The sequence below is a fragment of the Typha angustifolia genome, chromosome 6 (genome assembly GCF_048772165.1).
Source record: "Typha angustifolia cultivar Huaian chromosome 6, ASM4877216v1, whole genome shotgun sequence".
Lineage (NCBI taxonomy): Eukaryota > Viridiplantae > Streptophyta > Magnoliopsida > Poales > Typhaceae > Typha > Typha angustifolia.
This window is the reverse complement of record NC_133244.1, coordinates 8,527,686-8,551,790: the sequence shown is the minus strand read 5'-3', so window position 1 is coordinate 8,551,790 and position 24,105 is coordinate 8,527,686. Positions and strand designations below refer to the sequence as shown.

The following is a 24,105-nucleotide window of genomic DNA, read 5'->3' as shown; positions in this document are numbered from 1 at the left end:
ATCATGTTTTGCTTAATTATGAGTTATTTATGCATAATTTTCTATTTCAGCTCAAAATTTTAGATATATATCCATCTAAATACATTTTTAAGTGCATGTAATATTAGCTTCTTAATTACACCTTCTACTCCTAGCACTTCTGGCACATTTGTTTTGTTAGAAAAGTCCTTTTTTTACTACCTTTAGATTAAGGTACTGTTTTATGCTAATTAACAACATAATAAAGCTGGCTGAGATTATGATTGTGACCACTGAATTTTGCATTAAGGACAAATGCTTTACTCTATTGGCCAATAGATGCCTCTCAACTTACCACTTCCATGACTAACTATTAATCAACATTATCCCATCCCACATATACTAATTCCACTTTATTTCATTGTCATCTCATGAAACAAACTTCCTCAAAACTTCTTGTTAAAGAAAGGCCAAGAGATGATTGCAGTGATTGTTGCTTAGTTGCTAAGGGACCACTAACAACACTCCATCTTAATTAATCTCTAATTAATGGAGGGACCAATATGGGGTCCTTATAAAAGCTATTTTTCTGGTTGCTGGTTACCGGTAGTCGAGTTCTACTAGCCCATAAGATTATAACAGAGCGAGAGAGGTATATGTGCATGATTTAGATTTTTTTCAGTATTTATTTTTCTCGAGAGCTAGTGTTTAATTTATATATCAGAAAATGTTTATATAGTCTATAAAAATTAACTGATACTTTGAATTGCAAGTTGGGGATGTAGCTCAAATGGTAGAGCGCTCGCTTTGCATGCGAGAGGTACAGGGTTCGATCCCCTGCATCTCCAATTTTTTTTTTAAGTATATATTTATTCCTAAGGTTGCTTTTGGTTTGCATCCTTCCCAACTTCTCTCCCTTTTATTGCTCGATTTGGTTAGAGAAATGGCTATTTTCGGCATGGGAATCGGGATCCAAGAGAGCAAAGAAGGCGGCTTTCTTCGTTTCGTAGAACTTATCCCTACTGTAAGTAAGGTTTCTAGTCATTTTCGGCATTGTGGTTTAGTGATATTGATCTGTTTGGACCGTCCTACACATGTTTGATTAAATGGCTAGCTCAACATCGTGCCGTATGTCTTGGCTCAATATTACTGGAGATAATTATGCATTCATTCTGGAAGTCTGTTCTTCCAGTTATTCTATCTTTTAGAATCATACACTGCATGGAATGGCAGAATTCTTTCCGTTTTCTAGTATTTGCCCTATAAATGACATATTAGGAGAGCAAGCCATAATAAACACTTCTCACCTCCCATTAGTGAAGCTTATCTATTAATAGCTGGATAGAATTATACGTCTTGTCAGTTCAAACTTCAGATGAAATAATCTCTGTGATAAGAGTATTGTTTCAAAAGTACCGACTGCTATTCTGTCTCTAGTTATGCATATGAAGACATAACAGTTATATGTACTTCAATGTTATATATACACAGTTGCTTTTTCTATGGCTTAGTTCCTATCAAATGTGTACCATATCTTATCCAAAGTGAATGCAGTATTGTACCACAAACAAGTCAATAACATAATTGATTACACCAAAAGGCAAAAAATGAGCTTTTGCAATTCAACAATTCTAACAATTTATAAAGGTTAAATTGCTCTATGCAATCATCTTTGTAAAATTTGGACTAGCCCACCGTTGGAAGCTATATGTAATCCTGATCTTTAAATGAATTTGACCTATGGACTTTCTTTAAGAAACAAAATTCGTAGTATTCATTCTGCAAATTCGAATAAGATTTCAATCATTATGGATTAGCTATTCAGATTGATGCATTTTGTCTGGGGTTAACTGAAACTATTTATTCAACATATATGACATGGTCAGATCCTGTTATCCTTGTGGGGGGCCTTCTCTCATTTCACATCATAATACAGTTGAAACTGAGAATTTTTTACTACCTTAATAATTGTTCTTGTCTCCTTTCTTCTTTCTAAGTTCTATAGCAAAGTATCTGTAAACATCTCTTCCTTCTTCTATTTTTCCCTTTCCCCGAATGCAATGCTGTTGTGTTTCAGGAAACTTAAAACAAACCTCTTTTGATCATGAATCAAGTTGGATAGAAGAGTTGTTATCATTCAAGTTATTTACAAGAAGATAAAGGCATAGTAGATAGGAAGCAGGCTACCTACCAACCCACATACTCTTCCGAAACTCATGCTAACTTGTGGCCTTGGAATTTGAATGGGTAAAGGAAGCAGCTATATCCAATAAACAAGGTAACTTCTCTTAAATTCTATGAGCTGTTTCTTTCTTTTATTTGTTTAGCATTGAATCATTCATCCAATATAGTGAAGCCATTGGAGTTACTAAAATTCAACATGCATGGGTCTTGGAACATAGCTTCAATTGGCGTATTGCTTGTTCTTGGAAGGGGGAGACTGAGACAACTAGAACTTCCCAGCTAAAAGTTCAAAGCCTCCTATCCAGCTTTGTCTGCCGCCCTACTTTTGTTACAAATATTCACAAAATATATCATTAAACTTGACTTCTCCTGTCCTATTTATTGCTCATCTTCCTAGTTATGCATGACTTGGTCTACATTTTGCTTCACTACTTTGTCTTTATTGAATTTTTTTCAAATCAACCAATAGTTTATGGAGAAGGATATTTACATCGCAAAAGAATTTTTTGTTCAAATGATAAATCATTGGAAAGATGAACAGATCATTGGGAATTGCTTGTCCTTAGATCTAACAAAAGAGATTCTTCAGATCAAATAAGAGTTCATTTGGCTCCTGTATCATTGATACTTAGGCGTTAACCTTGAGGCCATCTTGGGAATATGTTTCCTACTGCTCTGCAGTGGTTTAGCCTTTAGGAGTTCAAACCAAGGATTGAATCAGTTAAAGAGAAACGCATACTTCATTTAAACCTCTCTGAGAGAGTGAGAGAGAGAGAGAGAGAGAGAGAGAGAGAGAGAGAGAGAGAGCTCAAAGCAGAGGAGAGTGCAATAGTGTGCAGTGGAGACCTGGAGGGCAGTTAGGTGTCATTGGTAGCATGGCAAAGCAAAGCCAAGTGTTGAGAGGCCTCACACTTGCATCCAAGGGTAACTCCCTTAGCCACTTGGCCAAAACTGACCACCCTACTAACCCTGGTTTAAACCCCCATCCTACCAAACTAAAGCACTGCCCACTGACTTGTAAGTTGTAACCATTAAATCACCCTAACCGTGGTTAATTCTATAATAACTCCCCCCACAAAAGGCTGTGAATCTTAACAAACCCCCATTGTTCTATCTCCTATTCTCTCTCTCTCTCTCTCTCTCTCTCTCTCTCTCTCTTGGGGTCTCATGGGTCTTCCTCTATAAAGCTTCCTCCTTTGGTAAACCAGCATTAGGACTACCCAAAACCATTAGTGGCAGACACATAGGAAATCCCCTTCATTTCTTGAAACACTGACCCAGATGAAGAAATCTCCCCCAACTCCTCAGTCCCCTTGCTCTCCCTCTACCTCCTCCTCCTCCTCCTCCACCTCTTCCACACAGTCCTCCAAGAAAGCTCCTAAAACACTCAAATCCCTTAACCCTGGCAATGCCAATGGCAATGGGAAGAGGAGCTCCATTTACAGAGGAGTAACCAGGTGAGTCTAGCTCCAAATCCTGGAAGAAAACATGGATCTTCTCTTAATTCCAGATGGGTCCTTGTTCAATTTGGTGTTTGAGTTGCTAACTCTGGATGCATGTCACCAGGCATAGATGCACAGGGAGGTATGAGGCTCACCTGTGGGACAAACACTGCTGGAATCCCATCCAGAAAAAGAAAGGCAGGCAAGGTAAGCAAGCTAGTCTGGGAGACCCAACTCCAATCCAATCTCAAACTAATAAAATAGTCTAGTTGTGTCTTGTTTATTTGTGGGCTTGATTCAATTCTTTAGAGCTGACATTCTGTTTTTTATTTGTTTCTTTTATCCTTTTCTTTTCCTCTTGGGATTTGTCTGGTGATCTGCATGTGTGTGACTGGTGATCTCCATATAGTTTATCTGGGTAAGTCACAAGCCCTCATCTGGAAAAAGAAAAAAGGCTATCACTTTTGGGTGCTCCTATGATTTTCTCCCCCACTCCATTTCCATTATGTTTATATCCTTATTAGCAAGAACAGAAAAGGAAACCAAATTTATTTTGTCTGTATTTGATTGATATTTAGGGGCTTATGACAGTGAGGAGGCTGCAGCTCACACCTATGATCTTGCAGCTCTCAAGTATTGGGGTAAAGAAACCATTCTTAATTTCCCTGTAAGTTTGATACCTACTAACTTATTATTCTTTATTTCATGTCATCTATATTATTGGATCAAGAAATTAAATTTATTATTATTATTTCTTCTTCTTTTTTTAAAAAAAGTTGGAGAAATATGTAAAGGAGTATGAGGAGATGCAGAGCATGTCAAAGGAGGAGTATTTGGCTTCACTCAGGCGCAGGAGCAGTGGCTTCTCAAGAGGGGTCTCGAAGTACAGAGGAGTTGCCAGGTCATCATCCATATCTATCTTTTACTACCAGCACCTCCAAAATAACATTTAATTCCTTTATGGGTGCCATCTTTGTGACATTTTTATTTTGTTGGCAGCTTAGCTTGATCCACATTGTTGGAAATTTATTTTTAATTTTTAATATTTAATATTTTTTAATATTTTAATTATTTGCAGGCATCACCATAATGGGAGGTGGGAGGCAAGGATTGGAAGAGTATTTGGCAACAAATACCTCTACTTGGGAACCTTCAGTATAAACCTCACCCTTAAATCTCATATTAATACCTTTATAAATTAATTAATTATGCATTTATTTTATTTTTCATTTTTTTTCTGGTAAATAATAAGTGCATGGTTGGCGTCCATGTACTGCACGTGACGTGCACGTGCATTCCGTTCTCCTTAAATGGCCACCACGTGGACGCGGGTCCACCCACCTTTTGCTCCGGTTTCCGTGCACCTCATTCTCACGTGCACGACCACATCCCTCATTTTTTTTAAAAAATTAAATAAAACAATATTTATATTTTTTTATTAATTTTTTTTTAAAAAAAAACTATTCGTCGGCAACCGCATCGTCCCATCTGGCTCGGGGCGTGAGATCTCGTCTCCTTTGACCACTACCCAGGTGGACCAGATCTTCTGCCACCGCGGATGCAGGGAATCCGCTGCATCCATGACAATCACTATCCATTCACGGCTCATGCCAAGTGTCCCTTAATCGTGTATCTTGATCTCTCTTTGTAGGTACACAGGAGGAGGCCGCCCAAGCCTATGACTTGGCTGCCATAGAATACAGAGGGGCCAATGCAGTGACAAACTTTGACATCAGCTGCTACTTGAAGTGCCCACAGCCACTCTCCCAGGCCCAGTTACAGCCACCATCGGAGCTACAACAATGCCCGTTGGACGAGCCCAAGTCCGACTCGATGGAGATCGGGGACCCGGTTACTGTCGACGATGACGAAGCCGGTGCCGGTATCGGGGAGATTCCGTGGAATCTTTGCATGGATCATGGCTTTGACGATTACCATGTCGGCGATGTCGGTGTCGGTCGGTCGGATGATCTGCGCGGTTTGTTCGACAGTGTTAGCTTTGAGGATGACATTGAGTGTCTATTTGAAGGGTCTGAGATAGTTGAAGGTGATGAAGGTGGTAATGGTGGTGGAAGTAGCAGCAGGGTTAAGGAATGTTCTTTGGTAGGGCAGGTGGGCATTGCAGCAGAGGAGGGAGTTATGAAAGGGGAGGCAGTGTCCTACCCTCCTCCAGTTATTAGTATCTGCTCATAAGTTTTTCTGACTAGCTTTTAGTTGGGCAGCTTCAGCGTTTTGTGGTGGTTTGAGGAAATTATGCCAATTACCACAGTGAGAGAAGGAATAGGTTCTTGAGTGTAGACAGTTATTAGCTTATTAGTAATCTGGTCATGGGTTTTACTTTTACGACTTCCTCCATTCCTGGGTTTTGTTGTCCGAGAGGAAAAGGGTGCTAACTTGACAGTTGAGCTTGTTCTTCTATCTTATCTTTGAGTTTTAAGGTTAGTGTGTGAGATAGACATTCACATTTTGCTAATGTTCAGTTTTTAACTCTCTGTAGATTTCCAAAGCTACTTTCTGCTAATCTTAAGTTAAAATCTTTTTTTTTTTTTTGGATCCTGACGGGAGCTTTTCGTTGTTCTTTTTCACTCTCTTTGATGCTACTTTTTCTCGCAATAAAACTTTTGCAAAGCTGCTTACTATTTTGTTCAACTTTGAAAAGATAATTGGAGTATAACCCTACCAATAAATAACCCCTTTAAGAAAGAAGGTAACAGATCCTTTATAGCCTCTGCCTGCGGGAATTTATTGTAGTTGGGCATTTAACATGAGGTAAATCATCTGAGAGACCATTAACATTATTAATTAACCCTTTTGAAATAGACATCACCATTAAATTACAATGATTGAATCACAACCCAAGGAGGAGTGAAGCAGACGCTTTTTAACACCAAACTATGGATACAACAATGAAGATCTTATGATAAATAGTGTCCTTATGCTATCCACCAAGCAAAATCATGCCTGCGCACCTACCGCTCGCTTTAGTGTGGAATCATTTATGCAGCCAAAAAGTTACTCCAGAACAGCTCTTTGAAGTTTTGAGTTTACCGCATTCACTTGGTAATTCTGATAATCTCTTCAACTGGGAGAACCAAAATGGATCCTACCCACTTTTACCCAGATACAGTTGTAGCAGAGATCCAGGCATGGAAGAGTCCAGGAGTTTTACACCTGAAAATTAGCTGTCAATCATGATAGGCACTATATAGTACATATTAGCGGTAAATATAGACCCATAGATTAAAGAACATAGATAGCCAACAGATACAAGGGATCCATCCTGACAGGTAGGAAATCACAATAATTAACTGAAGTTTGCGACTTCTCAAAATAGTGAGGTAAACAAGATCAAAAAAAGTTAAAGATCTCTAATGATGCCATTGCAACAGTAAGAGTTGCTCTGTTTTCTCATGAATTGTTTCTAGGAATTAGATATAACGTAATGGATCTTTAGAAAACAAAAGACATTGACTCATGGGACTGAGAGATAACAAGTGACCTACAGAATAATAAACACTAGAACATTAAAAGGTAGATTACATCTCACACAGGAACACCCATATGCCAAAATAAGATTGTGCAAATTCAATGTGGATATACTTACGAGTAAATATTATCCGGATCAATTTCTTTGAACAAGTTAATGTAAAACCGGAAGCCGTCGGCACTAACATCTCTGCAAAGAAGGCCTGTGAAAATACTAATGTTAGTCATAACCTTAGTACAATTTAAGGTCAACTGAATGCAGCATAGTCAGAATCATTCGAGCAATTCGCGTTGCTAAGTTTTCACAATTTTAAATCTTGAGTAGGGCATTTTAATTTTACCTTTGCTTTCGGCAGTTAGAAGGTGCTCCTTCGCTAAAGCTGGTGCAATTCCTAATGTAAATGCAGCATCACTGGGGCTAATTCCTTTTCGAAGGGCATCAGGCTTTTGAGCAAGGGATGTAATTCTCGAGAAGACCTGTGTAAGATGGAATTTTTCAATCTAAAACAGGTGATCCAAGAAAGCAACAAAAATAGATACATGACAAATGGATAAAGTAATTTCTCCGGTTGCAGGTTTTTTTTTTCTTTTTCCATATTATCATAGTAGCACAAATAAGAAACAACTGAAAGAGAGCTTTTTGGCCAGAAGCAGTATTTCAATATCGGCAGAAAAGAGCGGTAAGAAGAAATATAGCAAATTATATCCGTAACCCAAGGATAGTTAAATCTGTGTAAGCTCTGCTATCAGAATTATTGGATATGAAGGAAGAATCATATCCATAACCCAAAGTACCTCATCATCACTGTGTGCCTTGTTCTGAATCACCTTGACTCCACTGTCAAACTCTCTGAGCATAACTTGTCTGTTTATGATAAATTAATACCTATAAGTAGAACTCAGAGATGATTGCAGGAAAAAGGACACTCTCATAAAACAAGCATAATGAGCAGCAAGCAACTTAGACATGACGCCGTAAAAGGTCCACATCTTTCTTAATTTGAAGCCATTTATACAAAATAAATATTAGAACCTGGAAGGGATTGAAAGTTCTGTGGTGCATACACATCAAATTTCTCCCAAAGGGCACAGGCTTGCAAAAGATCCTCTGGTGAGATCAACTCTAAAATGGACATCCAGAGGGAAATAAATTATTAAGAAGCTGAAATTGATGAAACTAAAGAAGAGGAAAAGATCATATATTCATATGCACACACACATATATATATATATACCTGTCCCTCTTGCACGGTTGAAGAGACAGTACACCTCTACTAGTGACATCATTCCGCCTGCTTTCTCAAGAGGTGGTTTGACAAAATCTGCCAGCTAGAAGTAGTACAATGAAATTGAATTTAACAACCATGTGTGCATAATCATCTGGCTTCTCTTTTCATGTTATAGTAGGAAATGTGACAGGTGATAAAACTGAAAGCCAGCAGAAAGGAAAAATAACAAATGCTTTCCAAAACTTCCATTTGTCTGAAGTTTCTCAAAACTGGAGTAAATGAAGTACGCACAAAAGAAGGGAAAAGACTCATCATAAATGAATGGAACAATCTATGCAAAAAGAAGGGACGAAACATCCTCATCTGCTTGCGGATACCTGGCGAGATAATTGTTGATGATATAGAGCACCAGCGGACTCTTTTGTAACTGGTGATGCAATACCAACGCTCAATAGCCAATCCTGCATGTCCTGCTTAGAACCCATCTCTTCATCATTAGAATTTGTCTGAGCAGTCGAACTTGATAACAGCTTCAGCCTCATTTTCTCAGCCAGCTGCACCATCTCCTTAGCTTTACCCTTCACAAGATCGATATCTTAGTGCTTTTAGAACATGGAGGAATTTATAATTCACTCAGGTTTGTGAAATCTTTTTCAGCTCATCATGGATGAAGATTTAAGTGCATGGAGAGTAAATAACATATATAAGAGTCCAAGGTTAATCATTATGCATTATGTTGCCTGCAGGAACTATTTCATGAAACCAAAAGGATTAACCAATGCTACGAGACTTGCAGTTGGTGAGTTAACCATAAAAGAAATCTCATCTGCTTTCTGTAATCAGTTAGGATAGGTAGAAAATTTTGGCACAACTAAAACAAAATATGCATAATCTCAAGGACCCATTAAAACGAAAGCCCACAAAGATTTCTTCGTATCACATGGTACCCGAATGAGCAGTAATAGCTTAATGATACTGATCGAAACTTTCTCCTCAGAATGCTATTGATCGAATCCTATCATAAGAAAATTGAAAACGAAGAGAGCAGAAAGATTTGAAGCAGCTTAAAATCAATGTTTTGAGACGCAAAATGTCATCTTCTACATACGAAGACAGTAACAAATAGCTACAAAATCCATAATTTCAAAGAGAAAAGACGAATTTCCCCTGAAAAAACAAATTAAATCAAGATCAATAAAGAAAGAAAAGGAATTCGAGTAACAAACCATTAGGGCATTTAAATCCTGGAACGCGTCCTGCAAACTCTTATCGGTGTTCTCCCACATCTCCTGCTCCTTCCTCAAAATCCCGGACACCCCGACCACCGGCATTCTCATCCTCACCTCTGCCTCCCTCCTCGCGTCACTCCTCTCTTCCTTCTCCTCCTCCCTCTCCCACGCCCTCTCCCTCATCACCTCCACCAACTTCCCATGAAAGACATCCGGATCCGTCTTCCCCCGCAGCACGAAGGTCACTAGCTCCGATCTTCCACTAAGGGAAATCTGGAGGCGAACGCGAGGCGTGGCGAAGAGGTGTCTGATCGATTTCTTCGGGGGGTAGGCGTGGACGACGGCGGCTAGGGGGATTGCGTGTGCGGACGAGGAGGTATTGTAGATCCATACGAGGCGGTGCGAGGTGAGGACGAGGAGGCCGGAGAGGAGGGATGGGAGGCTAGAATTTTCTTCCGTGTCGAGGTCGACGGATGGGAGGAGATAGCGCTCGACCTCGCCAGGGAGGAATATCGGGCGGCCGGAGGCGGTGAGGGGGACACTGGGAAGCCAGTGTGCGACGGCGGAGGAGGAGGCGGCAGCCATGGAGAAGGGGGGAAGAGAAGATGGAGGTGGGGGTTCGTTCGGGGGGAAGATGGAGTGTTGAGCGAATTGCCCGACTGGAAGAAGACTTCCGGAAGCGAATTGCGGGTTCGCAGGGGTGAAGCATCCGTACCCGCATCCGTTATCTGATATCCAAATATTTTAAAAGAATAATTTCACGCAGAACCCTGAACTATTGTTCATTTCTACCTACACCCTTTCTTTTCAAATACTGCGGGTATACAAGTGATTGAGAAGTTGTCTTAAAATAGATACAATTTAAAATCACAATGGTAATTTTGCGAGATTTTCTTTTTTTTTTCATTTTTGGGTCATTCATCTGTTTGATTTAGGAGGTTGGTCAGAGAGGGAGAGATACGTGGGTGGAGATCTATCTCAATGATGAATGGATAATTTTTTTTTAATTATTTTAATTTATCGAACAGTTGTGTATATAATAAGTTGGTTATAGGTGTACATAAATCTGTTACAAACCGGTTTGATCTGATTCGTAGCAGTTCTGCACCGAATTTGAGATTCGCGAGAGGCACATATTCCTAGGTATATGATGGAGGTGATAATAGAGTAGAGGTAGAATAGTTGATTGAGGTGGCTCAATAGATCATTGTGGTGATAGTTTGCGGATGCGGATGCGATAAATAATTGAATGCTATGACTAATCTATAACTGTTGTAAAAATTGTATGGGAGGTAAAGATGGTTAAGATAAAGAGACAAAGGGGGAGAAGTAGGCCTACCCTATGAGACTAGGGGATCAACGACAGAGAGAGATTAGAAACTAGACCAGACCGTACCAATGGAAGAGGTGAGACTAGTTGTTGGTTAGTAAAGAGGGAGTCTACGGCCTAGTTGAGAGAGATGCTAGGCAAAAGCTAATTAATCTTTTATTCCAACCATGCTAAGTTAGAAGCCATAATGCCCTATTTATAGAGATTAGATTAAAAAGTCTAAAACAAATTTAAGTAAACTAGTATTCCTTATCTTCTCGGATTAATCATTCATTTTGTCGTAGATAGATTTTGAATCTGAAGAAGTCATGAATAGAAAAGTTGTATATCTGAAGGTTGGCAATCTTATTCAACTGGTTTGATATTATTATGATATCTGTAAAATATTATGTAAATATTTTTCTGAAACTACATAGAGCTGAATTTAGCTAAATAAATAAAATTTTAACATACTAAAACTTTGACTAAACCACGTAAGAATAATAAATAAGATAACTAGACTTTATCTATGAAGCCCAATGTCTATGATCCAATCTAGTGTGAATTACATCAAAATCATAGAAATCTTTCACCCATGCTTAATGGAAAACTTAAAATGAAAAAAATTTAACTCTTTTTCTTCTAAAATAAAAGTAAAAAAGTTCATAAAAACCTAAAATTTATTGTGTGACCCAATTGTCGTTTTTTAACTATATATAAAATAGATAACTAACATAAAAATTAGTAACAAAATAATAATTCTCACATTATAAATAACAAACCGTCCAGTTCCCTCACCTCTCATTTCTACCTTTTCTTGCCCAATCTCCTCTCCTTCTTGCCGAGCCCATCCATGCAAACTGGGCCGACCCTATTTTACGCTCATGTGACATTTCTTTTGGGCTATTTAGTTTCGCTAAATTAAATATCTAATACAAGATTTTGCCACAAATCTCTCATGACTTGACGCAACATATTTTCCTATGATGATATGTTCTTATTCCATAATGACACTTATGACATCCCTATTAATTTCAAATCAATTTCCTACTCACTTAATAACATATAATTTAATAAAGTCCCTGCAATCATACATGTTATTCTTCAAGCTGCCATCTTTACGGTTCTGTTTACTGTTATAGCTAAGTACAAGACTTATGCTAAAAGACCCTCAGTATTATGCCTACCAAAAAAAAACACAACAAAAAAGTCCTTTCATTCAGGCCTCGCTCCTCTTCCTTTCTCTCTTTTCCGAAATAACCGATAACGTAGGGGGTGATTTGCAAAGAAGCTCACTCTTAAGAAAATAAAGAAGACTTTGTTGTCAACTGACCATAACATTTCCCTCCTGAAACCGGTAGCGTGTACCACCTTCCGACAAATTGACGTAATTACCCCTCGCATAACGACAATGGTAGGACTTAGGAATTTATCGAATCCTTCTCTTTTATTGGCGAAGCGTCACATCGCGCACGTATTGGAACAGAGGGATTTTATTCGCTGTCATTCGTAATAACAAACCATCAGTTTCGCTCGCGATTGCTTCGCCTCGGCGTCGAAATATATTTCCACGCTCGTTTCCATTTCCTTTTTCCGATTCCCCGAAACCCTAATCCTCGATCGAGAGGTTTCCGTGAACTGGATCGAGACCCGGAGCGAGCAGGGATCGATCTCGGTGGAGTGGTTAGGGTTTCGCAGCTGGGGATTGCTGGCTTGTCGGCGTTTTTGACAAGATGAGCAGTAAGAAGGAGGAGGAGAGGAATGAGAAGATCATCAGAGGCCTCATGAAGCTTCCACCCAATAGAAGATGCTTCAATTGCAATAGCCTGGTAATTTTTGCCGCTTGTTATTTGATTCTTCTCTTCATTTTGGTTTATGGTGGTTATTTTCGATTTAATCATCTATTATGGAATTCTGCAACAGGGTCCGCAGTATGTGTGCACGAATTTCTGGACCTTCGTGTGTATGACATGCGGTGGGATACAGTGAGTAATCGCCATTGCTTCTTTCTGGAAGTAAAGCTTAGAATTACATATAGATGTCAATTGCAGTATAGATATTGGGCTTTGTGGCATCTTGGCTCGCTGCTTTCCTTTCACATTTTGTATTTTGAGATTATGAAGTGCTTCAAATTAAAGAAACCTTTATATACATGTCTCGACCTCCTTACGAATGATCAGAAGGTGTTTTTGCATGCTTCTTACGACTTCATGGCTATAATTTGATATAAGGTGTTTCTATGCCATGCAGCCGTGAGTTTACACACCGGGTTAAGTCAGTGTCTATGGCAAAATTTACCAAGCAGGAAGTTGAGGCCCTTCAGAATGGCGGTAATCAGGTGAAAATAACTGACGACTTGCTCTCCTTCAGCTGATCACTGGGAATGGTCTATCGTAGTCTCATGTGATAATTACTTGTTGCAGCGTGCAAGAGAGATCTTTTTAAAAGGCTGGGACATACAGCGAATGAGATTGCCCAACAACAGGTGCAAATTAAAATAAGTTCATTACCTGCACCAGTTAATTCTTAAATTATGTGTTTCAATGCACTGGGATTATTACTTGGTTTCTGTTTTCTGGTTACAGCAATGCTGACAAGATAAGAGAGTTCATCAGAAATGTTTATGTGAATAAGAAGTATGCTGAGGGGGGATCCTTTGAAAAGCCACCCGGAGATATGGAGGTGATCTCTTATTCAGTGTATAATAAATACTATTGTTCATAAATATTAGTTTGGATCATAAGAAACATAACTTTCTCTAATTGTACTAATAGAAAGTACTCTCTGTTGGTTGATCTATCCTAACCTAAGGTATTCATATTCTGGTCAGGGCCTAAAGAACAACGATGAAGATGAGAGGAGGGCCAGCTCCTACCATTCTTACTCACAGAGCCCACCATATGATTTTCAATACGAGGACAGGCGCTATGGAAAACAAACTGGTATGCTTACGCGAAGGACTGGCTCAGAGAGGGTGCTGTATCAGAGCAAGATCTCTAGCTTCCTACATAGTCCAGGTCATCCACGTGAGCAGATACATGAAGATAGATTTGCTAATGAGAGTCCTGGTTCAAGGTTTTCAGATTCCTCAGTTTCTAGCTCAGTTGATCAGTCCAAATATGATGGCCAGTCACCAAATTCTCAGGATACAGGATATTACAGTCCTCCTGTACGTCAGGCAAGGGATATATTAGTTGAAGATCTCCAGAATCAGACGTTAAAATATTCTGGTGCAGCTGTTCGTAGGGATTCAGATGAAATCCAACAGCCGCAGGTTCTGGATACTCATCTTTTTATACATTTTTGTTGCTAACGCATCTAACTCTTTGGGGAATGAAGCTGTTAAAATTCAACTAGTTAAGCTTAACATCCCTTCTTTTTATTTGCAGAGAACTGCATCTTCAGGCAACCTTGGATCATTTGACAGCAACTCAGTTTCTCGTAAATCAGCTGATTCAGGCAGCCTAGCTGATGTTACCCTGGAGCCTGTGCATTATACTGGAATGCAACAGGCAGTAGTAGCTCCTTTGCCTCCTTCAGAACAATCGTTTTCTTCATTGCATGAGACAAACCAACCTTTCTTCAATCAAACAGTTGTGCAACAACCAACGAATTCTTATTCATCATTAGATTTGTTTGCTGGCTTCAGCCATCAGCCTTCATCTATGATTCCTCTTGAGCAAAAACCATCACCAACTTCACTTCCAGAAAATGATGGATGGGCTACATTTGACTTACCTGAACATACAGGAGCTGCTTCTGGTGCAAATAAACAATTCCTTGTTGGAAGTACTCCTGCTGACACAGTACCTAGAGGAACTGATGGACTGACATCGCAGATTTCAGTTCAAAATTCTTGGGCTTCAGGACCCATTCCACTAACTGCTAATCAACGGAACTTAGTTGCACAGGAAGCTAAGGGACCTATGGATCAAGAGAGCATGCAGGTAAAGAATCTTATGATGTGGTTGCTTATACTAGTTGGAATAAATTTTTACCGAGGGCTTCTGTTTGTGTTGTTACTAAGCGTTAATTTTTTGTGATTATAGCTGTTGTCATTGCATATTTCTTGTTACAAATAGTCTGGTCTGTAATTATTGTGTGGAAGAAAGCCTACCAACTCTTTACTTGTTGATTCTGATGGCCAGTCAAGAGTTTAAAGCATTAGAGTAGTAGTTGATTTTGGTTTAGTTTGTCACCCTAGATGAGCTGCATATTATTTACATAGCATGTGGTGTGAAGGTCCAAAATTACCATGTTGTGAAGCTGCTATAATCTTTTTGAGACTACTAGTGTTACTATTCTAGCACTTCCAGTATCATCGAGGTTATCCTTTTGCAGCACTGGAATGCTTTTGATGACTCTACTGGGAAAGTACATCATGGTTTGCTTGGGAACCTTCCACATAATGACAAACCAGAGATTTCAGTGTGCGAGTTTTCTAGCTATGTCAATCCATATCCTGGACATGAATCTTCAAAGGTGCTGCATTTTTTTTGGGGTATTTTGTTCATTATATAAAGGAAAAATTGTATTAAATTTTTTATCCTTTCACAGGACTTGGTTAAGGAACGGTTTGAATGGTCCAATCTAGATGATCTAGGTCCTGGACTCGATCTTACATCTGGTAGTATGGCAGGATCAGCATACCCTTCATTTCTTCAACCTATGCCAGTATGTAATATTTATCAGTTTCTTGTGCGTTCATCTTTCCCAGTGCATGTTCTAGAAGTGCATAAGTTGTATTGATGAATAGGGGCTGATTAAAATGTTTGGATTGATGTCAGTAGTGGAGGGTGGCTGAATTGGTAAAAGTTTTTGTTGTGGAAATTAGCACATATGTATATGCCTTATATGCTAATTTATTTATATTTCACAGGGTGTGAGCTCTCAAGTAAGAAAATCAACCAATCCATTTGACATCCCATATGAATCAGATTTGGAAGCCAACACAGTGGTAAGTTTCTATTTAACAAATCTTTTCTAAGACAATGGCAAAAGAATTGATTATGATTCCCATTTGTTTCTCGATATATAGGATATTTTCGTGAAACAGATTACCACATGAATCACAAAAGTTGAGTCTGATCATGTATGAGTATCAGTCAACATAAAGCAATTCATGAAAGCACTTAATTTATCAATCAGTATAAATGTTGTTGTCCATGTGTGTAACATAGAACAAATAGTTAGTATAGAGCTTCTGCAACTGGATCTTAAGTGGTGGACAAACCCGTTAAACAGTAGCTTGAAGAGATTTGACTAGATTAGTTTAATTCTGTTTGAACGGGAAAGTATCTACTTTATACTTCTAGTACGTTGTGCTAATTGATAATTTTTTATATGAGATTATTTAGAATTATCTTTATTGAATTTAATCTTGCGATGCCTTCTTTTGGTTTAATCGATCTTTCTTCTGCAGATCTTGAACATGAGCAATTTGCAAGCAGCATTGCCAGATCTACAGGTTCCAGCTGCCAACACCAGTAACTTAGCTGAACCATGGTTTCCTCAGAATTCTACCACGACATATATTCCTTCATTGCATCAGGGTAAATCCACAATTACTATTCCTTGGTGTTTTTTGAGTTCGTCATCTTTCTATCATCAGCTGATCTTTCTTTGCTGTTTAGGAGGGTTGGCTTACATGACAGAACAGGCGCCAGATTCTCAGATGCCGTAAGTTGCTTTAATCTTATTTATCATATGTACGACATTCTTAATTGTGATCTGAAAAAGGTCATTTAACAGGAACTTATCCCATCAAGGTCCTGTTGCATCCTTTGGAGGGAATCCATTTGCATGATGAAGTGTTGATGAAGAGAAAATCTTTGTGTGATTTCATGGTCTCAGGCAGAAGGGAATCATTTGGATAACCCCATCCCAAGTGCCCTGCATCGGACGGTCCTATCCATATTTTTAGCAAATTCACTAAGGTCTTCAGGCCCTTTTGTTTGGATGATATCTCATTCAATCCTTTATCTTCTCGAATGATTTGACTACAGAATTTGAAAGATAGGGCGTCAATTTGTTGGAGACAAAACTTCCATGAAACTACAATGGCTTCATATACCAGGCTGTGGTATTATCTGTGCTTCACTGGCTCCATCTCGAGCCATAGACAAGTGAATAGTGTATTTTCTTTCGCCCACCTTTTGGTACTCTCCATCAACTTTCTAGCTAGATTCAAGTGTATCATTGGGAAGTCCAGCTCTTTCTGAAACTAACTCTCAGTGTCGCACAATTCTTTCGTCATAAATGCTGGTCTTTGTAGTGCCTTCATGATGTTTATTGATTTCTAGCTGGTTGGTATTTCTTAGTAGTTTGTTAATATAAATCAATTTCTCCAGTACCCACTTATTTGAACAACTCTGAATTCAATGTCTCTTCTACTGTGATTAGAAGCTATCAAATCAACAAGTAGAAATTCCAGTTAGACATCAAATTTAAGACTTCAGAAAATTTCATGAAGTGTTTTTTGTTCAACAAATTCTTCAGGTGTAGAAAGGGTTGCAAGGATTGGGTAGTCCAACTTTGTTTCCTCTTCAAGCCTAGAATTTTTACTGATTAATTTGATGCAAGATATTTTCAGTCAGATAGGTATCAATTTTCTTTCTGGAGTTTGTCACTTCCATGAAGAATCGAATTGATATAGTGGTATAATTAGAGAAGTTGATTCTGAGAAAATTTCTTTTCGCATATTTGCAATTTACCCCTGTCTTTTTAATATTTATAAATCACACCCTATGTTTTATAAAATAATTAGGTCCCATAAGTCGGTATCGTATTTGTTGGAATAGCGTATGCGGTCATATAGGGCCGCAGACTTTGTTGCGAAAAGCGATGAAGAGATCAAGATATTGTTCTTAATATCTAAAACCCTACTCCTTATACCCCCCCTCTTCTTCGAGCAGAGAGCTCTCTTTCTCCCCCCACCCTCCTCTAATGCCCGAAACCTTTTCCCGACTCCTTCCTCTTTCCCCTTCCTTGTACTGGAGATAAGTTTCTCTCTCTCCTCCTCTCTTCTGAGTAGCCTCGATTAGAGAGAGATAGAGGGAGAGAGATGCGTCCCTTCTTCCCTTCTGTTCCCAACCAAATCCAGCCCCAAGGAGGCAACGACCCGAATCTCCAACAGGTAAACTTTTCTTGGCCTTGCTCGCCTTCTGGTTATCCTAGTCCAATCAAGTTGACATCTTGGGCTTTCTTCTCTCTTGATATGACGTAACGTTCTTGTGATCGGAGCAGGGAAGGATGATTCCACCACCGCCCGTTGGCCTAAACCCTCAATATCCGGCTCTGCCGATGGGTAATTTCAGTAATCCAAATGCCCATTTGAGCAATTTGGGCGGAACCAACATTGGTATGCTCAATCACCAGCAGTCAATGCCGCCAGTCTTCCCGAACAATACTAATTACCCACCAATGGGTCAGAGTAATCAATTAGCTGCTCAGAATTTGAATCTAGCCATGGCACTGCAGCTACTCGGGCAGGTTCCTAATTTGCAGCAGAGTTTACCTTTATTCCCTGGGCAGTTGCAAAATCTGAACTTGCTTGCTTCTCTGCAAGCGGGTGGACAATTTTTAGGTAATAATCTGGCACAGAACATGAATCAGTACCCAGTTATGCCAAATGGGCAGATGGGCATGAATAACTCGATGATCTCGCATGGCATGCATCACCCTGCAAGTGTTCCAAATATTCGCCCATCTAATCATTGTGCTTCTAACTCGGGCTACGGTGGCAAACCACATATGGCGGTGAGTAATCCAGGAGTAAATTTTAGTGGTAAGACAACTGGTGATGTCAACAACCACGCAATGGGTCAGAGTGTGAATAATGAAGGGCATATTGGTGCCAAGAAATTGCAATCACCTTTTCCTGGGAGCCTGTCACGAAATCAACCGAATGGGGGTAATATGGTAAGGGCATTGTACTTAGTTTTTTAATCATCTATGATCAGCTTGTACTTGTGTTGTTTATGTGGTTCTGACACTTAGTTTTTTAATCATCTATGATCAGCTTGTACTTGTGTTGTTTATGTGGTTCTGACATAATGTTGTCTGTATTATCTCGTAGCATCATTATAGTCTCCTAACTCTGTTACAGGTAAATCATGTTGAGGGCCATGCTGGTGGTATCTCAAATGTTGTCTCTGAAAATTCTTTTAGCAAAAATTTCAGGAGGAACCAAAATGTAGATGGGAAAAGAGGAAACTCACATATGAGGCATATTTCGGTCATATACCTCTTCGCTTTTTAAGTCTTTTCCTATGTGGTTGCAGGCTTTCTAACTTAATATTTGCAGGTTTCAGAGAAATCAATTTCATCATGAGAAAAATATGAAGCAGAATTTCAGGCCTTTTATTAAAATGGGTGGAAGAGGTCAAGTACTGCCATTTGCTAAAACTCATGGAAGAGGTTAAGTCCTTTCTGATATAGAGTTAACCATTTAGGATATACTTGTTCCATAGTTCCATGAAACAAAACTATGTTTGAAGTAGTTTCACCCATAATCATTTCCTGAATTGGCATGTTATTTTTGTTGTCTATGACAGGATGAATTCCATTTTATTGCTCACTTGGATGACATCAGTTTTTATCTTTGTTGTTGCATTTCATGGATTTAATCAGAATGTGATAACTGGAGAGAAGGAAAATCTAACTCATCAAACTCAGCAAGTCCAGCTTCTAGAGAGTGTGTAAGGTATCACTTTCTTTAACGATGATATGTAACAGTGGAAAAAGATCCTGGTTGGCATGTCAGTAAAAAAAAGGTTTTTGTCGTTGCATCTAGATACAGTAAACTCTTTATTTAAAAATCTGTCCCACCTTAATTACACAGTTAACCTATCTTCAATCTTTAAGGTCAGCATTCAATTGCATGTTGCTGTAACTTTAATACTTGTGTCTTCTTGCAGGCGCGCTCCTATACTCTATGATGAAAATGAAATCAAGAAGTGGCGTGAAGCACGTAGAAAGAACTTCCCAACCAGTGCCAACGTAGAAAAGGTCAATATCCATCTTATGCATAAAGTTGTCGTGAACATTCATATCACTGAATAACTTATTTTGCAGAAGTTGACTCGAAACGGGACAAATGGTGAAAATACTGATGAGGATACCAAATTACGTCGCCAGGTAGGACAATCAATTTTCCCATTCACTTATTTTCTCTTTTATCTTTTATTTCCTTGCTCTGAAAGCATGCAGCTTAGACAGGATAGAGTATTTTCACTAGCAGAATTACTCGTTCTTCTGATGGATCAATTAATGTTGTGCAGCAACTGAAAGAAGTTCTATCCAAGCAGGCAGAATTGGGTGTTGAAGTTGCTGAAATACCACCTGATTATCTTTCTGAACCTGAGAACCAACTCCATGGAAAGGGAAATGAAGGAAAAACATTGTTTAACACTGATCGACCTCCAAACAGGTACAACAATAAGAGGGGTAGGCGGGGGAAAGGTGACTTCCGAGATAAAAGACCAAGGTTAAGAGATGATGCATCCATTGCTCCTGCTCCTGCTCCTGCTGCTCCTAAAATCAAGGAACCTACCCTTCTGGAGAAGCTTCTGAGTGCTGATATTAGGAGAGACAGATTTCGACTTCTGCAAGTTTTCAGGTTCATGCATTTGAATTCTTTCTTTGATCACAAGACAGAGAAGCCTTTGGAGTACCCATCCATCTTAATGAAACAGACAGGACTTGAGGCTACGAATCCCATAGAAAGTGCGAAAGGGGTACATATTGCTGATATCAAGGCCAGTAAGAATGACTTAGCTGATGAAATTGATGAACCAAAAGGTTCAAGCATAATTGATGAAGCAGAAAATAGATCGAGCAAAGATGATTGCGATAGTGCTAGTGAAGCCGAGGTTGTTTTCCAGATTATGGGAAAGGAGGAAAACGTCGGAGAGCAATTTGAGAAACCAGAGGAAGGTGAAGTCACTGAATAGAAGGATGATCCAAATCTCTTCCCCTCTGTATAGATTTGCTAATGGACTTATGTGTTGCAACCTATAACTCCGATTTAGGTGTTATTTTGAAGTGGAAAAAAATGTTTCTCATGAAAGAGCAAAAGTTATATTGATGGTTATGTGATACATTGATGCAATCAAATATGAAAGTTCCTCTTTCCTTTTTCTTCTCCTTTTGCTCTCGGATATGCCCACAGTTGAACTAAAAACTTTCTGTTCATCAAATTTCTATCTTCTTTTCCCCCTCTTTTTTATTCCTTTTCTTTTTTATCCTTCATTCATTCAAGATCCCAACCGGTCCCACCAGTGAGGATTATTTGATTGGTTGAACATCACAACAACCATAGCATGGTTGAATTCAATGCCCAACCAAAAATTCTCAAACATCTTCTCAACTCCATCTTCCAAACTTGAAATGTAATAAATGCTGACAGAGTGTTAAATGCCTGCAATTTTAAAAGAAGAACATTATAAATAATTAAATATATTCGATCACTTTTCTTTTCGACACAGAGAAAATCTTAATCATCACTATTATTTTCAGATATTTACTCAAAAATCTAGTAGAAACTAGATTGGTTTCCTCTTTTGCTGGTTACAAATCCAATCGATAGATCTCGTTCTACTTCTCTTAATAATAGTAATAAAAATTTTGACAGCAAACAACTGCATGGCATGGTAGGTATGCAGACATCAATAAAACCTCATCAGCCCGATTCCTTTGGCCCTACTTGCATGCACAGACACTTCTGGCACAATCCAAATTAAGCCATTAATTTGGACCATCTCATTACTATAAATAGTACAAGTAGCTGCAACTATAAACTGGAAGGAAGCCTTTTAAACTCTCTCAGAGATCCTGCTATAGACACTCTTGAGCTATGTCTGTCCGCCGACCGCCGCCGTCGATCGCGATCGTCGCCATCTTATGCTTCGGGATAATGTACTCCGCGAACGCGCAGGCGCCGGTGCCGACGCCGTCGGGCCCCGACTGCATGACGGCGCTGTTTAACTTGTCGGATTGTTTGACGTACGTCGAGGCCGGAAGCAAGCTGAAGAAGCCCGACAAGGCGTGCTGCCCGGAGCTCGCCGGACTCATCGACTCGAATCCCATCTGCCTCTGCGAGCTCCTCGGCGGCGCCGCGGCTTCGTTCGGCATCAGCATCGACAACGCCCGGGCCCTCGGCCTCCCCAAGATCTGCCACGTGGAGACGCCGCCCGTGAGCTTGTGCTCAGGTAGTTTCTCGACGGCAACCGCTGCCGTGCACGACGGCGCTCATTCTATTATACGCCTGTAAACTTTACAAGTTAAATTATCCCATATACATACAATACTATGACATAAATTTGGACATTTCGCAGAGGTAGGAATTCCGATCTCAGCTCCATTGAGTGGAACTCCAACTTCATCCCCTCCATTACACGGTAATTATTACTTATCTCAACAAACAAAAGAAAAAAAAAACTCATTGTGTTAGATTTCTGTCTCAAACCGAAGCTTCAATATCTCTACAGGATCAAAGCCGACAACCACAACATCACCGGCGACGACATCACCGGCGCCATCATCACCGTCGAGCGGCAGCCAAAGCGTCAACCCCGTCGATCTCATGTTCGTTGCAGCCATCTCGTACATCATCGCCTTCATCGGAATTTTCTTCTAATTTAATCAATAATTAGCCCATTTTCTTCGTTATTACCGATGTACGTGTCCCTTTATTTCTATGATGATTCTATCGCTACGCTACTTGAGGAACACTTTGATTAAGTTGTAATAATCTCATTATCTATGATTGTATTGTATTGCATTGCATTGCATTGTATTCGTTACATCTCATTTAATTTTATTTATCTTCTTTTCAATAAATTGGTTGGCTTTCAAGTGAGATTGAGAGCGTAGGTGGGATAGAGAGATGGCGTGAATTAAATTCGGCGGTGGTTTTAACTGCATGTGGTCTCATCTCCGACGGTATTAATTGTAGTCGGCGACGTAAATGCTTTCACATGTGCCATTCGACAAGCCATTAAATTTCTCAGCTGCCATTCCATGTGATTTGGGGTTACTCTATTTAATGGTGGATTAGATATGCTGATTAAACCTTATAATAGCCCTGCTAATCCAAGTTATTCTTATCCACATTTGAAGTTAAGCAACTAATTCTTTGCTAATCTAAGTTGATATAGATTAAAAAAGGCTAGTTTAAGGGGGAACTGAGCATGATAAGTTCAGGGGGAAAAAATACATGAGACTGTAGAATTTAAACGATAGTGGTTAAAAACTATTACATATACACAATTAATGTATTAATCTGTATCTAATAGCCTATTCAGATCAACCTATATATAGTCGGTCTGTACTAAATCCAAACACCCTTAAACTGTCCTAATAAGATATCTAAAAAATTTGTTAATCATTAACTAAATCAAGTAGCTTGAAATCTATCCAAATTTAGCTTAAATTCAACTCTATGAAGTAGAAACTCTAACAAATATTAATTAGAGAGATTAGTATGAGTAAATCTAAATGTTTTATTGGAATAAATTTAGCCCAATTGATGGGCCCATGGGCTGAAATGAGATTCTTATAGTTTATATCAAGCTCCTAAAAAGGAACAAAATTGCTAATAGACATGATTATTAGGCTCGACCCACCAACCACGATATATGATAAATTTTATAACTCGGCCCGTTATGCTCAAGCTTAATATTTCACAAGCTAGTAGGTGCTACAAAATTTTTTGTCTCCCCTGAGTGATTGGTGGGCTGAGCTGTAAATAAATCCTTAAACCTGATCCGCATAAAAAGCTCGATCAGTCCACTTGCAACAAATATAGAAGAAGAGATCATAATAAATATGATATGAAATATGATATGAAATATAAACCCTACATTTTTAGAGATTTATATGATTAATAATTGTCTCCTTTTTATTGAGAAAAGCATGTAGACAATATGTCATTCATTTAATCAGAAATTTATAATCCTGATATATGTAGAGAAAAATGAGAGATAATTTGAACAAGCCTAGCAAAACAAGAAGAAACATAATGCATCAAAAAATTATGCCTAAGCCGTTGCACCGGCACAAAAGATTCATTCACCTTCAAGTGATTTCGTCTATGATCACCAGCGGAGAGAAGAAAGAGGAAGTGAATTAGGGAAACAGAAACCTAGCATCAATCCCCACTTTGAACTCTGTAATCTGATCTTTTTATTTATAATTTTCATATTACACTCTAACCAATCACTAACAAAGCGATATACCTAACTAGAAACATTTAATTAGGAACACTA

The 24,105-nt window shown here is 39.0% G+C and overlaps 5 protein-coding genes and 1 non-coding gene across 9 annotated transcripts; 5 read left to right on the top strand and 1 right to left on the bottom strand.

The window, feature by feature from the left end:
• Positions 1-733: 733 nt before the first annotated feature.
• On the top strand, positions 734-806 carry TRNAA-UGC (transfer RNA alanine (anticodon UGC)). Its single transcript has one exon. It is a non-coding gene; the product is annotated as a tRNA-Ala (tRNA).
• Positions 798-6,057, top strand: LOC140760802 (uncharacterized). Of its 3 annotated transcripts, none has more exons than XM_073097819.1 (9): positions 798-982; positions 2,036-2,236; positions 2,361-3,599; positions 3,709-3,791; positions 3,994-4,002; positions 4,163-4,251; positions 4,361-4,485; positions 4,663-4,739; positions 5,236-6,057. In XM_073097819.1, exons 3-9 carry the CDS (start codon positions 3,424-3,426, stop codon positions 5,775-5,777), a joined length of 1,101 nt encoding a protein of 366 aa, XP_072953920.1. In that variant the 5' UTR covers positions 798-982; positions 2,036-2,236; positions 2,361-3,423; the 3' UTR covers positions 5,778-6,057. The 3 variants fall into 3 exon arrangements, with proteins under 3 accessions (XP_072953920.1, XP_072953919.1, XP_072953921.1); XM_073097818.1 differs by having other exon boundaries at positions 2,310-3,599; XM_073097820.1 differs by lacking the exon at positions 3,994-4,002 and having other exon boundaries at positions 2,310-3,599.
• A 299-nt stretch (positions 6,058-6,356) lies between these two features.
• LOC140761631 (vacuolar protein sorting-associated protein 36) lies at positions 6,357-10,160 on the bottom strand. Its single transcript, XM_073099051.1, has 8 exons — positions 9,526-10,160; positions 8,677-8,877; positions 8,306-8,399; positions 8,136-8,193; positions 7,866-7,935; positions 7,412-7,547; positions 7,189-7,273; positions 6,357-6,755 (listed from the first exon to the last, which is right to left on the bottom strand). Exons 1-8 carry the CDS (start codon positions 10,111-10,113, stop codon positions 6,698-6,700), a joined length of 1,290 nt encoding a protein of 429 aa, XP_072955152.1. The 5' UTR covers positions 10,114-10,160; the 3' UTR covers positions 6,357-6,697.
• A 2,162-nt stretch (positions 10,161-12,322) lies between these two features.
• Positions 12,323-17,156, top strand: LOC140760975 (probable ADP-ribosylation factor GTPase-activating protein AGD14). The gene is made up of 13 exons (XM_073098104.1): positions 12,323-12,666; positions 12,761-12,822; positions 13,088-13,175; positions 13,261-13,322; positions 13,423-13,519; positions 13,668-14,111; positions 14,227-14,784; positions 15,179-15,319; positions 15,395-15,511; positions 15,717-15,794; positions 16,260-16,389; positions 16,471-16,516; positions 16,589-17,156. The coding sequence occupies exons 1-13, from the start codon at positions 12,571-12,573 to the stop codon at positions 16,641-16,643; spliced, it is 1,974 nt and encodes a 657-aa protein (XP_072954205.1). The 5' UTR covers positions 12,323-12,570; the 3' UTR covers positions 16,644-17,156.
• Positions 17,157-17,295: 139 nt separating this feature from the next.
• LOC140760976 (uncharacterized) lies at positions 17,296-20,977 on the top strand. Of its 2 annotated transcripts, none has more exons than XM_073098106.1 (8): positions 17,296-17,972; positions 18,083-18,757; positions 18,945-19,063; positions 19,143-19,255; positions 19,469-19,541; positions 19,756-19,846; positions 19,913-19,975; positions 20,146-20,977. In XM_073098106.1, exons 1-8 carry the CDS (start codon positions 17,901-17,903, stop codon positions 20,788-20,790), a joined length of 1,851 nt encoding a protein of 616 aa, XP_072954207.1. In that variant the 5' UTR covers positions 17,296-17,900; the 3' UTR covers positions 20,791-20,977. The 2 variants fall into 2 exon arrangements, with proteins under 2 accessions (XP_072954207.1, XP_072954206.1); XM_073098105.1 differs by having other exon boundaries at positions 20,119-20,976.
• A 653-nt stretch (positions 20,978-21,630) lies between these two features.
• LOC140761465 (non-specific lipid transfer protein GPI-anchored 12-like) lies at positions 21,631-22,619 on the top strand. The gene is made up of 3 exons (XM_073098795.1): positions 21,631-22,047; positions 22,174-22,236; positions 22,327-22,619. Exons 1-3 carry the CDS (start codon positions 21,693-21,695, stop codon positions 22,473-22,475), a joined length of 567 nt encoding a protein of 188 aa, XP_072954896.1. The 5' UTR covers positions 21,631-21,692; the 3' UTR covers positions 22,476-22,619.
• Positions 22,620-24,105: the final 1,486 nt, after the last annotated feature.

What these genes read in the sequence shown, in the direction of transcription:
- LOC140760802 (XM_073097819.1), top strand. Translation starts at nt 3,424, where the DNA reads ATGAAGAAATCTCCCCCAACTCCTCAGTCCCCTTGCTCTCCCTCTACC. An exon ending in ATTTACAGAGGAGTAACCAG is followed by an intron (nt 3,600 to 3,708) that starts GTGAGTCTAGCT and finishes GCATGTCACCAG; the next exon opens with GCATAGATGCACAGGGAGGT. An exon ending in AAACCATTCTTAATTTCCCT is followed by an intron (nt 4,252 to 4,360) that starts GTAAGTTTGATA and finishes TTTTAAAAAAAG; the next exon opens with TTGGAGAAATATGTAAAGGA.
- LOC140761631 (XM_073099051.1), bottom strand. Translation starts at nt 10,113, where the DNA reads ATGGCTGCCGCCTCCTCCTCCGCCGTCGCACACTGGCTTCCCAGTGTC. An exon ending in TCTAACTGCCGAAAGCAAAG is followed by an intron (nt 7,274 to 7,411) that starts GTAAAATTAAAA and finishes GTATTTTCACAG; the next exon opens with GCCTTCTTTGCAGAGATGTT. An exon ending in GATCCGGATAATATTTACTC is followed by an intron (nt 6,756 to 7,188) that starts GTAAGTATATCC and finishes GCTAATTTTCAG; the next exon opens with GTGTAAAACTCCTGGACTCT.
- LOC140760975 (XM_073098104.1), top strand. Translation starts at nt 12,571, where the DNA reads ATGAGCAGTAAGAAGGAGGAGGAGAGGAATGAGAAGATCATCAGAGGC. An exon ending in ATGACATGCGGTGGGATACA is followed by an intron (nt 12,823 to 13,087) that starts GTGAGTAATCGC and finishes TATGCCATGCAG; the next exon opens with CCGTGAGTTTACACACCGGG. An exon ending in ATTTGGAAGCCAACACAGTG is followed by an intron (nt 15,795 to 16,259) that starts GTAAGTTTCTAT and finishes TTTCTTCTGCAG; the next exon opens with ATCTTGAACATGAGCAATTT.
- LOC140760976 (XM_073098105.1), top strand. Translation starts at nt 17,901, where the DNA reads ATGCGTCCCTTCTTCCCTTCTGTTCCCAACCAAATCCAGCCCCAAGGA. An exon ending in TGCTAAAACTCATGGAAGAG is followed by an intron (nt 19,256 to 19,468) that starts GTTAAGTCCTTT and finishes GGATTTAATCAG; the next exon opens with AATGTGATAACTGGAGAGAA. An exon ending in GCTTCTAGAGAGTGTGTAAG is followed by an intron (nt 19,542 to 19,755) that starts GTATCACTTTCT and finishes GTCTTCTTGCAG; the next exon opens with GCGCGCTCCTATACTCTATG.
- LOC140761465 (XM_073098795.1), top strand. Translation starts at nt 21,693, where the DNA reads ATGTCTGTCCGCCGACCGCCGCCGTCGATCGCGATCGTCGCCATCTTA. An exon ending in GCCCGTGAGCTTGTGCTCAG is followed by an intron (nt 22,048 to 22,173) that starts GTAGTTTCTCGA and finishes GACATTTCGCAG; the next exon opens with AGGTAGGAATTCCGATCTCA. An exon ending in TTCATCCCCTCCATTACACG is followed by an intron (nt 22,237 to 22,326) that starts GTAATTATTACT and finishes ATATCTCTACAG; the next exon opens with GATCAAAGCCGACAACCACA.